Source organism: Aulonocara stuartgranti (genome assembly GCF_965226115.1).
Source record: "Aulonocara stuartgranti genome assembly, chromosome: 14".
In the NCBI taxonomy this organism is placed as follows: Eukaryota; Metazoa; Chordata; class Actinopteri; order Cichliformes; family Cichlidae; genus Aulonocara; species Aulonocara stuartgranti.
Genome location: NC_138950.1, coordinates 32,026,371 through 32,041,545, shown reverse-complemented (window position 1 = coordinate 32,041,545; position 15,175 = coordinate 32,026,371). Strand labels below are relative to the sequence as shown.

The 15,175-nt window shown below is 42.7% G+C and overlaps 2 protein-coding genes across 2 annotated transcripts; one reads left to right on the top strand and one right to left on the bottom strand.

The window, feature by feature from the left end:
• Positions 1 to 83: 83 nt before the first annotated feature.
• On the bottom strand, positions 84 to 8,216 carry sars2 (seryl-tRNA synthetase 2, mitochondrial). The gene is made up of 16 exons (XM_082501874.1): positions 7,895 to 8,216; positions 7,119 to 7,214; positions 6,941 to 6,970; positions 6,669 to 6,809; positions 6,510 to 6,564; positions 6,341 to 6,404; positions 6,099 to 6,204; positions 5,919 to 5,966; positions 5,224 to 5,332; positions 4,850 to 4,895; positions 4,684 to 4,771; positions 4,457 to 4,569; positions 2,780 to 2,873; positions 2,507 to 2,599; positions 2,353 to 2,418; positions 84 to 494 (listed from the first exon to the last, which is right to left on the bottom strand). The coding sequence occupies exons 1-16, from the start codon at positions 8,198 to 8,200 to the stop codon at positions 354 to 356; spliced, it is 1,596 nt and encodes a 531-aa protein (XP_082358000.1). The 5' UTR covers positions 8,201 to 8,216; the 3' UTR covers positions 84 to 353.
• Positions 8,217 to 8,676: 460 nt separating this feature from the next.
• Positions 8,677 to 15,173, top strand: LOC309687142 (kelch repeat and BTB domain-containing protein 8). Its single transcript, XM_082501873.1, has 5 exons — positions 8,677 to 9,135; positions 9,476 to 9,629; positions 9,748 to 9,826; positions 12,198 to 12,425; positions 12,631 to 15,173. The coding sequence occupies exons 2-5, from the start codon at positions 9,476 to 9,478 to the stop codon at positions 14,126 to 14,128; spliced, it is 1,959 nt and encodes a 652-aa protein (XP_082357999.1). The 5' UTR covers positions 8,677 to 9,135; the 3' UTR covers positions 14,129 to 15,173.
• Positions 15,174 to 15,175: the final 2 nt, after the last annotated feature.

Below are 15,175 nucleotides of genomic sequence, written 5' to 3'. Positions count from 1 at the left end.
ATAGTGTGTTTTTGTTGTAGAGCTAATCCATCTACAAGGTCTATATATGCAGCCCCCTGGAAAAAAACCCCAAAGTAACGATATTGGAGATATACACACTTTTTATTGCTTTTTTCTTATTGTTCCTCTAATTATCCAGACAAAAGACACCAGTTTCATTACATTAGACAAAGGAATGAATCTATTTACAGTGGTCTTCTTTCAAACACTGACAAACTTAATTCACTCTCAACGTTTTTTATGTCTTTTGAGGGACACGGTCAATCAACCAATCCACTTGCATTAAATAAACAAACAGTTATTTATTTATGTAGACGATGGCTTCTGTTTAGAGTGTTGAACTTGTGTTAGTGTCATCTAATTTTAGGAGCCGGCCTTGGTGGTGGGTAGCGCTGATTGGGTCCGATGTATTTCAGTGGAGTGTACTTTGGCTTCTCAATCACTTCCAGACTCAAGTAAGGCTGCAGGGCTCGGGGAACACGTATTGTTCCCTCCTGGTGAGAGAACGTAAGGAAGTATAGTCTTAGTTTCAAAACTTCTTGAAAACATATGAGAAAAAAGAGCTAGACTTTATCAATTCCTGTGAAAAACTAAATACACCCTCACTACTTCTATAAGAATTAACAGCCAGTTGGTGTTATTCAAATGCACTTAATTAATTGATTATCATTGAGTGCGAGTACCTTTACAAAAAGCAGAACTTTGGGACTTTGCTGGTCTGGAGCATTCAGGTGTGTGTTAACACGTGCTACAACCTTCCTAAGAGTGGACATCCCAGCAAATTTACCTCAAATGTTGGCTGTGCAATGCTCCGAGAAGTTTAATGGTTAAAGTTCATGATGGCACAATTATACAAGTACGGATTGTTTGGAAGTGTTGAAAGGAGAAAGCCTCTGATGTAGAAACAGAGCATGGCAGCATGAGTTAGGTTTGAAAAGCTTCAAGATTTCAAGAACAAGTCCTCTGTGAAAACGTAAAACCACGCACAGCCTATCAGCACCAACACAATGATCCAAACACAGCAGCAAATCAAAAGAACAGCTGAAAACGAAAAAAGAAAAAAAAAAATCAACCTGCTACAACGGCGAAAATGTTTAGCTCAGGTATATGCGATGTCAAGGTATCCATCTTTTACTACAGTCTAGATCAGTGGTTTTAAACTTAAAATATCTGTGGGCCACTTCTGTCATCTCGTGTGAGGGACACTTTAGTGTTCAAGTAGTACAAAAAAAAAACAATCACAAAAACACCCACAAATATTTCCAAAAATGTCGTGTTTTGTTTGTTTTTTGAAATTTCACATTTTGTATAACAAGACAAAGCTGCTAAAGTGAGCACAATTATTGTTCTCACTCTTAACTAACTGAAGCCTTTCACTGAACTACCAAATGAACAAACTGGCCAGACACGTGCCAGCACTTCTGCTATAATTTTGTTTGTATTTACCGAAATAAAAATGCAGACCTAAGTGTACACATTCGTTTTGGACTACGAGTGAAAATTGTTTTCTTTACAAATAACTCTCTCACTGAACTAACACACCCAATCCCTCATCACGTTTGTACTCTCTGCTCATATTGCCTTCCTATTAAGTCATTTTTTCCTTTTTAAAGAACTTATTGTAGCATTGCACTCAACAACAAACAAATCCTCCCTAACAAAAAAGTAACTTCACGTCAATATAAAGTAGGGGTGATGTGGGCCGCTAGTTTGAGACCCCTGGTATAGAGCCTGAACGTGACAGCTCAGTGGGTTTTAGAAAAAATTTAAAGATCCTTGATCTTGAAGTTCACCTGTACCATTCAACCTCAACCTGACTCGGTTGCCGTTTCCACTGCTGCAGTGAGACTTGCCTTTTACAACTTCTAACCCTTCTGTGGCTCTGTGTGCTGATTCAGAATTACAAAACAAATTATTCTTTGCAAACACAAACTGTCTTGTGGCACATAGAGTCACCAGCTTTCTTTACACTCAGTAAAGAAGTTGTCTCTCTCCCAGCAGCCTCAACTTTCCTTTGTTGTTCCACTGTGGCGTGTGCACGGGGCGCATTACTGCAGACAGCTGCTGTAACTAGGTCGAGTAAAATTTATTTAGAACCTCACGTGTATGTGCAAAGTCCCAGAAAAAAATGTTTGGAAGGCTAGGATGTGAGTTTGACAGAAGTGATTTAGAGAAACATGAATCACAACAGTCACAACACCACAAATATTACACATTATACACTGTGTTAGGTAGATGAGCTGACGTTTTATTATGAGAAACATGAGGGGAATATACTACAGAACTGTCTTTCATAATAATGTGGGGGAAAAAACTAATGTGGGGGGGAAAAAAATGCTGCTGGTGTCTTACTTTGGTTTGGTGCGTCTCTAGGATGGCGATTACTGTTCGGGGGATTGCACACGCTGTGGCGTTCACCTAGGATGAGGAAGAAAACATAGATTACGGAGGTGGTATATCTAACCAGCAGCAATATACAGCAGTGCAGCATCATCTGCAGTCTTACTGTGTGGGCGTACTGCAGACTGCCGTCCTCTCTCTCATACAGGATGTTGAGGCGTCTACTCTGGTAGTCTGTGCAGTTGGACGCACTGGAAACCTGAGATACAGAGGATATAAAATGAGCAACAATTATAAAAACCAGTCCGTAAATTTATTCATGCAGGAGTGGTGTGAGTCGCTATTGACTGTACAAACTGAAAGCTTCTTGATTAGAAATAGAAATGAGGTAACTGGAAGTAAGTAGGTAAATGGGTAATATTTATATAACAGGGCTGACCTCTCCATAGCTGTTTCTCCCAGGCATCCAGGCTTCAATGTCATACTTTCTGTGTGCCGGAGGGCCAAGTTCCTCTGTCGGCATGTCTAGCACTCTGAAGAAGAAAATAGTCACAGGTAAGGGTCAGATCTCAACATGTGAGGGATGTGTAAAGTGAAAGTAGTGCTGCATTTTCTGTAGACATTGGGTGACTTGAGCTTTAAATCTACTTTTTTTCTGTTTCACTTCAAATTCAAGACAGAACAGGGTTCAACCAAACTCACTGCTTTATGACTACATGGGATTGTCAGCCTGTCAATGAGCACTTTAGAAGCATTTCTCCCCAGACTCGACCCCTTGGATATAAAAAGTCATCATTCTATCCTTTTAGACACATGTGTACCGTTGAAACGCAGCTCACCTGTTCATATTTGAATGGCCAAAAATGTGACTGACAAATCCTAATCGGGTCACTTTCCAGTCGAAGTTGAAGGTTTGTTTTGTTTTTTTGCTTTTGTTTTTTTCAGAAGTACTGAAATTATTCCAAGCTTTACCGAGAAGAAGAGGGACGAGGTCATAATGTCACCAGTCACCAACACATGTGACCTGGTTCTAGCCATACATGTCCTTTCCACAACATTACCTCCACCATGTTTTACAGATGATGTGTTATGCTTCTGATCATGAGCCATTTCTCTCCTCCTCCATACTTTTCTTAAACACCATTTTGGTTTCATTTGTCCACTGATTTTTTTTTCCAGAACTATTGAGGCTCTTTCAAATGATTTCTGGCAAAGCTGGCCAGTGCAATCCTTCTTTTAAAGGATGTACCAGTTTCTTATATCTGATAGGTTTCTTTTGGCTTTACAGCCTAATGGACTTTTCCACTTTCAATGGAAAAATTTCAATTTCTTTGGACCTCATATTGAGATTTCCAGTGAACTAATGGAATAATAAGGGTGCAAACCTCACCTGGCCAAGAAAACTAAACACTACCACGCTAATAATGGCCAGAAAACATTTATGGCCCCAATATGTTCATTGTGTTGCGCACTGAATTTGACATCACATCCTGTCTTGCTTCAGCCAGTCATGCACATCTTGATCTTTGTAACGTAGCCAGCTGTGCCATGGCCACTGCAGCTGAGTTGAAGAGACTAGTGTAGGATCTTGTCAGTCTATACTGCCATTTTAATGATATACCAGTACAGAAGCTCAGAGACACACGGATATACAGACGTTGGAACAGAAAGCCTGAGTTTGTAGTGGGAAAAAAACAAAAAACACTGGACAAATTGTTGGCTTCTGTTTTTGAGTTCTTCTCCTCCTATATCAGCACTTATGTGGCAATATTGTCTGAGTGGCGACACCTAGTGTTCAGAAAAATACTGCAGCGTCTTAATGTTGGATATAAATACAAGTGACTGTGAGATGATGTTGTGGAACAAAGCGACCATTGTAGTGGGTATACAGAGCCACAGAAACACGGAAAACAGTGTTTACACATCAACACTAAAAATACCTTTACACTTAATATTTTATATCTTTGGTCTTTTGTTATTATGCTCAGCTTTCCATCTTTCCTCACTACACAAAACTATTTCTTACAACCAGTGCAAGCAGCTGAGGAGACAGTAAGACTGTGTGTGTGTGTGTGTGTGTGTGTGTGTGTGTGTGTGTGTGTGTGTGTGTGTTGACCTGTAGTGCAGTTCCAGTGCAGAAAACATCTCTTTTTGCAGACTGACAAACTCCTGCAGCAGCTGCGAGCTTTCTTCTCCTGTCTCGTCTGCCGTCACTCCAAACATCTCCACCTGCACAGACGCACATAGAAGCAAGCAGCCGCACAAGCAAATAACCACTTACATTATCATTGGTTTGTCCATGTACAGCAAATGTACACATTAAACTTCTGTGTGGCTTCTGACCTTATTGAAATGATGAACTCTGTAGAGCCCCCATGTCTCTCTGCCTGTGTCGGTCTCCGCTCTGTAGCAGGTGCTGCTGCACACCGTCCTGCACACAGACACGACAGCATCGCATTACGTGTAATTATTCCATATATCTCAAAGTAAGAGGTGGGGTGTACTTCACCTGACAGGAAGGTCCTTCGAGTTCACTGCATGATCCATGAAATAGCCTGAGGGAAGAGATACAAATGGATGCATCCAGTTTACACATTACCACCCCTCTCCAGATTAAAGAAACGCAACTAAACATACAGAGATCCACGAGAGCTTTTCTTTACTGAAACCTGACTACTGATAAGTTGATGGACAGCAAGACACACGACATCTCAATTCAGCAATCGATCGAATACAGGATTGCTGTTGGGACTAAGCAAACTTCTCTCAGTTACTACACTCGATAGCTGTAGGCTTACTAAACAATACAACACACTGTTGCTGTATTGATACACAACCAGCTGGTTATTTGAAACTGTGAGGAAATGGAAAAAGAAGCTTTACCTGCCACCCCAACCTCTCCAGTTCCAGCCAGGTTGAGGTCTGGGAAACGTGCAGGGTCCAGTGAGTAGACTTGTGAGCTGTGGGCATTGGGCTGCATCCCACAACCCTCCTGGAGGTGGGTCAAATCAGAGAGCAGAGTGAGATTATCTGTGGCTGTGCCCAGTTACTTCAACGAAAATTTATATATAACTGCAAAACAATTCATTTAGAATAATTTAAATTTAAATTGTTTGAAAAATGAGCTGAAAAATGAGATTAATGCAGATGTGCTAGCACCAAAAGTGAGTCAATCCCCAAAGACTCCCATGTTAAAATGCTCAACTTTGCTACAGATATGAATATGTTTACGGCCTGGTTTTGAAAAATGGTTTTCATCTCTATGGCTAATTACAAAGGTTATGACAAGGTAGCCATGTGAATGTATCTGACTCAGTCATTTTCATTTTATTAAGGCTTTAAGTTGGGGGCATAGCCACTTTGAGTGACAGGTGAGTGCCTACTCAGCAGCAAAACTGAGCTCCTAAACTGTGCTTATATCTGGCAAACAATAAACTCAAATTAAAGCCTTAAAATGAGGCTGAAAGACAAGACTACACAGAATAGTGAGTGTCTTGATGGATGAGGCCATCCTTTATGTATAGTGTATGACAAAAGTATTTTATTGTGACTTTAGAAACCTGAGCTTTGGTACTCACAAACACTGCACCCTTCAGCATATCAGGCACAACCATGGGAATGAAGCCCTGTAGGAGTCAAAGGAGGAATCCATGTTTGGCATGTCTAGATATTATATATATATATATATATAGATATAATAATACACACTACTAACATTAATTATCCGGGGATCACATCAAATGACCAAACACACATACCCGTCGCTGTAGCGTGTCAAGGGCAAAGTTCTGGAGTGCAGCTTGAAGTCTGGCCCCGGCTCCTCGAAGATAGTAGGACCTGTGGCCTGAGACATGAGCTAGATGCCTGCAGCAGTGGACAGAGGAAATGTGAATAGCGCAGTTTATTTAAATTAAAGTAGCTTGTACTGTATATTAGACAGTGTTATAGTGGACATACAGTACAGTGAAGGACTGTAAACAACAACCAGAGTCATCTTCACCTCTGCCTGATGAGTCCTAACTCTTCCCCCAGCTCTACATGTCCTTTGGGCTTAAAGTCAAACTCTGTACCAGAAACACACACAAACGTTTGTGTCAGCATTCATTAAAAAAAATATTAGGTAATCAATTTAAAGTTTAGAAATCTGCACTTCTCATCTCATTAGTCACCTGGTTTCTGTCCCACGAGCTCCACCACCCTCGCCTGGTTCTCATCTCCTATTGGCTGGAAAGAGCAAGAGAAACTTATGCTTAGTGACTTGAGCTTCACAGTAAATCTCTCCCAAGCAGCTCAGGACAAAGTAGTGTGTGTGCATAGTGTATCCTGACCACATCAGGGTGTGTAGTGTTGGGCAGCCTGAGTGCTCGGCCATAGTGTTCCTCATCCAGCTCGGTCTCTTTGTGGTACAGATGATTGAGTCTATTGCGGATCTCTCTGCCCTTCTGAAGAGCTTGGTTGTACTCTGGAAGCTAAAGAATAGAAAAGAGCAAAGACTCAGAAGTGGTGCCACATGAGATTTATTATAGGTCAAAAACACAGGGGAGTAGGAAGGTTAACTGACTCAGTAACAAAAGAGACAAGGTTCTGAAGTGAAACTTACATTGGCGAGGGCTTTCTTGTCCTCCTTTGTCTGTGAGGAAAAGATCAGTTAGGTCACAGAAATCTACTCTCTGACAACAACAAAAACCTCAAAGCAGAGTAAATGATGACGCAAACCTCGATAGAAACTGAAGTTCATTCTGGTTATAATGTTTAGAGCTGTAATAACTATTTCTCACCACTAGTGCTCTGACTATATCACTGATGCGCCGCTTCTCTTCCTCCAGCTCAGAGATTTCTGTCTTTACTGCCTGGAGCTCCTGCCACACACACACCTAAAAGGTAGACAATCAGGATGATCGAGTCAAAAGCAAGCACATTAGACAGCAGTGATAATAAGCAGGTGTACATATGTAAAAACACTGAGAACCAATCAGTCAAATTTAACACAGTCGATCTAATTTTAAACAACTGCTTTGTTTTTTGTTTCCCAGATGATTTCATGGTAGGATATCTTATTTACAGTCACAAGTATTCAGACCAAAGACGTCACTTTTTATTATGGTAAGTAGTGTAGTTTTAAGGTCAGTCAGCATGACTAGACATTTTTGTCAATTTTTAGATCCAGGCAAGATTTGCAGTGCCGTCCATAATGTTAGGGGAAAAGACTGGGTTTTTTTCTGCCTCTGTACACCACCACCACAGTGGATTGCAAATCAGGGAATCAAGATGCAATTTAAGTGCAGACTTTCAGCTTTAATTCTCAGGGTTATAAAAGATTTTGTATGAAATCTTTACACATCTATGTATCAGTGGGAGTTTGTGGCATCACACGTTTGGAGCGAATCATGTCCCAGTTACATTTTAAGCAAATGCATGTGGAGGCTTATTGTAAAAACAGATTTTTCAGTGAAGCGATAACACCCAGAAAAACTTTAGAAAATAGTGACATAGGATAAAATTATGGTGTTTTAATGCCACAAACAGTACTTAATTAGTAACTAAAACCGCTTACAATTTTCCTCACATCGTCCCCTCGCAGGTCCCCTTTCCTGCTCTCTACATTCGCTATGACTTTGTCAGTCTCCTCACACACAGCTCTCATGTCCAGCTCAGGCTTGTCACTGTAGCCTTCACGGACATGCTCGTACAAACGACTCCGGACTCCATGCGACAAGCGATGCGGGACAAATACATTTACGCTATGCACTGGACACTGTCTGGCTACCGGCTTTAGCACAGCAGCTGCAAAAACCCCAACTTTAGCGACCATGCCGATGCAGGTCGCCATGTTTGTCTCTTTAGCTGAGGATGCGTTCATGGAGGTATAGGAACAATCAACGCCGTATTCTGTTTAGGCTCTTGCTCAACTGAAGTTTCTCGTGGTTATCAATGTGTCCCGAACATTTGAGGCAATGTTTGTGTATTTCATTATTATTTTCATTGTTATTATTATTATTATTAATATTTTTGATTTATGATAAATTTATATTTTTAGGTGTCAGTTTAACTAGGTAGCGCTAGTTCTGGCTGTTAAAAAGTCCGTATCTTCCATGAATGCAGCATGAATGCGGAAACCAGTGTTACCGCAGCTAGAAACCAAATAAATTTTTGTAAACAATTAAATTTGGAAGAGAGAGAGAAACGAGTAGTTATTTAACGCAACTTTTGTCACAGAGGAGGAGCAGGATTTTTTTTTTTTAAATCCAGTAACAGGAAACGGCTCATCCTCCCCAAACAATCGTCACGGGGCAAAGGTCAGCCAATCAGATGAACGGAAGTTTACCGTTGCGGTAATCCGGTTCAGAGACGACAAGTGCGGCCGAAAGGAGCTGAACTCAGTCACAATTTTCAGCTCCGTGAGCCCTAAAAGCTGCAGTTATTACCGGCTAACCACCGAGCTGAGCGTCTGTGTACACTGCCATGGTGGACTGATGTGTGTAACGACGAGACGCGTTTGCACAGGAGGAGATTTTTTTTCTTTTTTTAAGCTAGTTTGTACCTCCAGTTGGTGATGGTGTACACAGGGCTGGATGAGTAGCCTGACGAGCAACGAGTAGCCTGACGCCTCTTCACCGCAGGCCGGGACAAGCGTTTCAGCTGAGTCCGGAGGACCAAGACAACCAAATGCTTCCAAGTTTTTGACAATAAACGAGGTACTTGGATACAGTCGGTCTGCTCCAAACTGCCTCACCAGTTCCTGCTGAAAGTGAGACCCAACCAGCTTTCACGGTGGAAACGAGAAGAAGAGCAAAGGTAAATGAAAGCTAAAAAAAATCCCCCATCACAGCCTCTATGAGCAGTGTGCTTTGGAATTTTTAAAACTCCACCTTTTATGGCAAGTATCATACATGTGATATTAAAATCAACGAGTTTCTTAACATGCACTGTATTGCAATGCTCTCATAATGTGTGGCTAGGAAAGCATACCTTTTTCTGCCAGTGATTTGGAGGTAGGTGCTATCTGGGCCATGTGTCCACAGTCTCTGGGTATAATGATGGTCCTTGGACGCATAAAGATCAGCCTGTTCTGTGTTTGCTGATGTTAAATGCATAATGCATGTGTATAATTCTCTGCTTGTGTCCACACCTTCAGATGAATGCTGTGCGGGGGGGCACAGTCACCTGGCGTCCCCAGCCGTGGCAGGACGGAGACGGGGGCGGAGGGGAGCCTCTGTCAGACAGCGACTCAGAGGAGGAGGACTTCCCCGATGACAGCACCACCCCGCTGGGGGACTACATAACTCATGGTGGGACATTAGAAAATGACAAGGCTGGGGTTTCTCTATTCCTGCACTACATTGGGCTGATCTTACCTTCTGTTGCCACTCTCTCATTCCTCCCACCTCTTTCTTCTCTGTCTTTCAGGACTGAAGCAACTCCTGGATGCTCAGCAGCTGTGTGATGTTACCCTCCTTGTTGAAGGAAAGAAGTTCATGTGTCACAGGTATGATTGCCATATGTTACAGGGTATGGAGATGCAAGGGTCTAATTCCCTGACAATAAGTAATTATTGACAATATTGGGAATAAATAAGCATGTTGATGCATGTTTTCCTGTGTTGGAGCCCTGACTTTGGTGAACAGGACCCTATCTCAGATGATAAAACCTATATAATATCCTTCATATCTTAAGTCTGAAGTACAGTTTGCCTCCACAGCATGACTTCTCTTTTCCACCTTTGACGTACTGAGTGTGTGGGCTCATCCATAAAACAGTAGAACAGCAATGTGCATCTCGGCCACTGTATTCAAGGTGATGATGCAACATGGTGGTTTCCACAAACCAGTGCCTGCCCCTGTGTATTTACAGTTTTTGTAGTAATTACACACTATCAATATGTAATTATGAGAGCAATATCAGAGGAACGTTGTCTTCACTGTGTAGTGTACCACTGCACATGGTTGAAATGACAATAAAGCTACTTGACTATTCCTTTTTCCCTTTTTTTTTCTTTAGTAAACTCAAAAACATGACTTGAAGAGCTTTGAACACTGAAAGACTGCAAAATTGATTTTCTAGCACTGACAAATAAATGTCCCTTTTATTTATACGCTCTGGTCCTTAGGTTTTTAGACAGTGTTATAGTTTTTGTCATTTTACCTCTGTATGCCACCACAGTGGATTTTAAATCAAACCATCAGTAAATAATTTACTTGGAGTGCAGACATTTAGCTTTAGTTGGAAAATTAAGGAGCAGTACAAGGTGAGACCTGTTCTCTGTCATTTTGTAACAATTTTCAGTAGTTTTCAGAGGTTCAGAGGAATTGAGATGAGATGCCTGACATTTAGAATCCATGGATGTCACCAAATGTTGTGTTTCCTCCAGTGAGGTGTTTGTTTTTGGGTCTCTCTGCATTCAGTTTTGTATTTAGTAACTAAATAGCTGCTCTGTTGAGTTAGGATCAAGTGACTGACTAGGACATTGAACAATCTCACATTTTTCTTGCCTTAAGAAACTCTTGGGTTGTCTTTTTGCTTTGGGTCATTATCTATTTGTAGTTCGAAGCTTTGTCCATTCATGCTTGCAGAATTTGTCTGAATCTGAGAAGGGAGTGTAGCTCTGTGCTCATCGTGATAGCTTTCTTGATTTGGATTGACACAGCTTTGAAACTTTGTATTAAAGTGAACAGCTACAGCTCTTTTATCGCCTTAAAATGCTGTGGAATAGCAAGAGAACCAGCCTCTGAAATAGAGAGCTATGAGCAGGTCTAGATTATTGTGATTTTTATATAATGATGCAAGTGACTTTGAAAGAGTGTGCATTGGTGCTCATCTACTGATGAGCTGAGAAGAGCCTTTTACTAAGGCAGCTCATCTGGCACACTAGAAAAAGAGACAAAAGTCACATCTGCATTATGTTTGAAATTCCAGTGTGATTCACAGCAGTGTCATTTCCCAATGTTTTTGTGCTTTCCAAAGCTATCACAACCACCATTGCCTCAAGGGCAGAAGAAGATAAAAAGCCACATGTTATAATGTGTAGTTCTGCATGAACATTTCCCGTCAGTCAACTGCATGCATTTGTTAGCACTGATACCCGTGGTTTAGAGTGATATGTAAGAGAAGACAGGGCAGCTTGTCCTTCGGGAAAATGGTCTGCTTGGAAGAATAGTTATTGCAGTAGGGTTGAAGTTCAGAAACTCGCCATTAAAAGACGTGCAATGGAAACTTCAGTGTTACAAAAACTGTAAAGGCACAGGTTTAGGAGTGGAGTATAGGAACTTACCAGATGAGTCATCCTTTGCTATATTCTGAATAAGAGCACCAGTGTGTGTGATGAAAAGAAAGAAAACAGTTCAAGCCTGAAATTTTTAAAGCTCTGTAATGCTTTTGGGAGGTATTTGTCCTGTTAGATCGGGGATGTCAAACTCATTTTACACCATGGGCCACATACAACTGACTTTAAGCTTGAGTGGGCTGGACCAGAAACTCCCCTTTCAGTCAGTGGACAGAAGTGTAAATACAGTTTAATCCCTGAGATATCGCAACGTAAAAAAAATAACAGTAATTTCAAACGTATGTCTCTGTTTTTCTACATGTTTCTATAGGCACTATGACTGTTTGTGCTAATATAAGATTACATAAAATTACAGACTGTCTTGTAATTATGCAACATGAAAGTTTCAGTTTTGTTAAGGAATTTATTTATTTTTTGTGTGCATCTATGGATCCATTGTATAAAACCTAAATTTGTACAGTAACAGGAAGTTTTCTTAATTGTTTATTTGTTACATTTTGTTGTGGTTCACTTTAATGTCTCACCCATCTACTTCTTCTTTTCTTTTGACTCTCCCTCGACTTCTCTTTGCCATCAGAGTCCTTTTAGCAGCCGTGAGTCCGTACTTTCGGGCCATGTTCACCAGCCCGCTGGTGGAGTCTCGCCTCACAGAGATCCGGCTTGAGGAAGTGACGCCATCTGTCATGGAAACCATCATCCAGTTTGTGTACACTGGGGAGGCTGGGCTCTCCCTGGATACAGCTGAGGATCTGTTTGTGGCTGCCAACCGGCTTCAGGTCATGCCCCTCCAGGACCTGTGCTCCAGGTAAAGTTAATATCCTCAGTAATTAGATGTTACAGTTCAAGTGGCTACGTTTTTACTTTGACTTTAGATTGTAATTAAAATAAAACCTATTCTGTTTTCTAGATGAAGATGGCAATTAAATCATCTTGTGTCATTCCCTTTTTCTCTTCTTCTGTTTTTCTTTGACATTTTTCTGCTTTTTTTTTTCTCACTTTAAATGCTTCAGGTTTCTTTTTGAGCACCTCTCAGTGGACAACTGCCTGGGGATGTACTCTCTGGCTCGCTCTCACCATGACCAGCTCCTGCTGCGTGCCTCCCTGCGACTGGTAGCCCAGCACTTTCCCCGGGTGGCCCGCCAGAAAGACTTCCTCCTGCTCGACCACGGCACCTTAGGCAGTCTTCTGAGCTCCGACCGTCTGGGCGTGGACTCGGAGGCAGAGGTATATGATGCGGCACGCCGCTGGGCAGAGCACCAGCCTTTGGATCGCTACGCTCACATGCCGGCGCTGCTTCACCACCTGCGCCCCGGGCTGTTGTCCCAGGAAGAGAGCCGAAGACTGAGTCAAGAACTGGGGCCAGCAGCAGCAGGAGAAGGCCTCGGCGGGCCTCTCAGACCACGAGAGGGAATGTTTGAGAAAAAGATTGTCTGTGTGGACCTGACGCCTCGGGAAGATGAGTATTTAGCTGCAAGAGACTACACGGTGGACTGCTTTGATCCTCGGACAGGGAAGTGGGAGAAGCTAGCACCACTCGGCTCACTTGTCAGTCCTGGCTGCACAGCTGTGGGCGACAGGCTTTTTGTAGCTGGTGGGATCCTGCGGACCGGCTCTGTGTCTGCAGCCGTGCATGAATACGATGCTGTGTTGGACCGCTGGATAGAGCAGCCTTCGATGGTCCAGCCCCGGGCCATGCTAGGCCTCCTTGGATGTGGAGAGTCACTCTATGCTTTGGGTGGCAGCAACCGCTCAGCTCTCCTGGACTCCAGTGAGACTCTGGACCTGACCACACTTCAGTGGAGTCCTGGGCCTCGGCTACCGCTCCCCCTGCGCGCCTTTGCCTGTGCAGCACTACGTGGAAGACTTTACCTCCTGGGTGGAACCACACTTGAACAGAACCGAGCTGTGGTCCACTCAGGCGTGCTTATTTATCACACCCTGACAGACTGCTGGACACGTGTGGCACTAGATTCAGGTGCCACCTGCCTCGCTGGAGGAGTAGCAGTGCGAGGTGGAGTGTGCGCCATTGGGGGATACATGAGGGATACCACCAAGTTCCTGGATGGTAACTACACCAACCTGGAGACTTTGGACGCTACAGGCCGTGTGCTGTTTTTCAGAGAAGGCAGAGGGTCAGGGGTGGAGAGGGAGGTGACTGGGGGAGGGGTGCTGGTCAGCGCAGAGCAGCGAGGGGGAGCGGGTGGCGGAAGTGACCGAGCTCCAAGCCCCGTCGTTTTTCCGGGGTTGCCTCGGCGGATTGCAGCAGGGGGTGTGGCCAGGTGGAAAAGACGGATTTATGTGTTGGGAGGGGAAAATGGCTCGCGCTTTTACGACAGCGTGTACTGTTGGAAACCCGGCTGGCGCAGCTGGGTTCAGAGACGGGAAAAACTTCCGGGAGATACCGGAGGCGTGAGCCAGTTTGGGTGCACCACTCTAAAATTCCCTAAAAAACACATCCTGTCCAGACTCAGACTAGCCAAAGAAAACTGCAAGAAGCCCTCTGACTAGCTGAGCAGGAAGCAGTGAGACTGAAGTGAGGGTCATAGACACAGATTTACTCCAAGGAGAATCAGCTCCTCCATGGCTTCTTGAAATGTTGAATTTTAAAATGAAGTCACGTGGAAAATAGCATTTTATACTATCTGAGTTCAGCCACCAAGCAGGCCTAGAATAGACCGGATCATCTGAAAGTGTCACAGATACATCAGTAGTCAAACAGGCAGTAGGTAGAGGCAGAAACTGGGGAAAAGTCAGGCAACGTGCACCTGAATGTAACTGAATCCACTGTTTGTCCTCTATAACCCAGAAAAGGGCCTTCACTTGATTGAAGTGTGATGTTATTTTAAGCTTTTTTTCTGCTGTTGTAATAACTCTAAATTTGTGGATTTTCTTTGGACGCATTTAGTTTAGACACAAGGATACTGGCACATTCCTGTTCACTTTATTTCCCTAAATCTTTTTTATTGCTCTCCTGATCTCAGCCTGCAAAAGCCCTTTGATACTGCAATTTTACAGCACACAAAACCTGACTGGATGGGAAATGTATTGTAGAAAGTTTTAGAATAACTGTATTTATAGAGCATCTTTGAAAAAAATCAAGAAATAATGGGTGTTGAAAGAAAGAAAGAGAAGAAATGAGCCCATAAATCATTGAGGTGATTGTAAAATAGATAATGGACTTTCTATAGCCTTTGTAGTGTTGCATTCCTGAAGACAGGAATACAGAAAGTAATGTAATGTAAGAAGAGCATGGATATGAGTTTCTAAGTTTTCTGTGAGTTGAAAGGATTTTTGATGGTGCAAGAAACAAGAGTGAAGAACAGACTGGACCTGGTAAACAATGCTTGATGTCAAAGATGACACGCACACATCTGGGAGTCATTTCAATAAATTGTGTGTGGAGGATTTCAGAGCAGCCATTGTCTCAGCCATGTCTGACACTTTTCTAATTAAGATGCAAAATGAAGGTTTTTGTTGTTTTCACAGATTCATTTTGATCCCAGGTTACAAAACTACATTAAACAGCTTTTCTAATGGCTCCAGCCCTCCCCCCCC

What these genes read in the sequence shown, in the direction of transcription:
- sars2 (XM_082501874.1), bottom strand. Translation starts at nt 8,200, where the DNA reads ATGAACGCATCCTCAGCTAAAGAGACAAACATGGCGACCTGCATCGGC. An exon ending in ACAAGAAAGCCCTCGCCAAT is followed by an intron (nt 6,810 to 6,940) that starts GTAAGTTTCACT and finishes TCTATTCTTTAG; the next exon opens with CTTCCAGAGTACAACCAAGC. An exon ending in GCACTGGAACTGCACTACAG is followed by an intron (nt 2,874 to 4,456) that starts GTCAACACACAC and finishes TTTCTTCTTCAG; the next exon opens with AGTGCTAGACATGCCGACAG.
- LOC309687142 (XM_082501873.1), top strand. Translation starts at nt 9,476, where the DNA reads ATGAATGCTGTGCGGGGGGGCACAGTCACCTGGCGTCCCCAGCCGTGG. An exon ending in GGGGGACTACATAACTCATG is followed by an intron (nt 9,630 to 9,747) that starts GTGGGACATTAG and finishes TCTGTCTTTCAG; the next exon opens with GACTGAAGCAACTCCTGGAT. An exon ending in CTCCAGGACCTGTGCTCCAG is followed by an intron (nt 12,426 to 12,630) that starts GTAAAGTTAATA and finishes TAAATGCTTCAG; the next exon opens with GTTTCTTTTTGAGCACCTCT.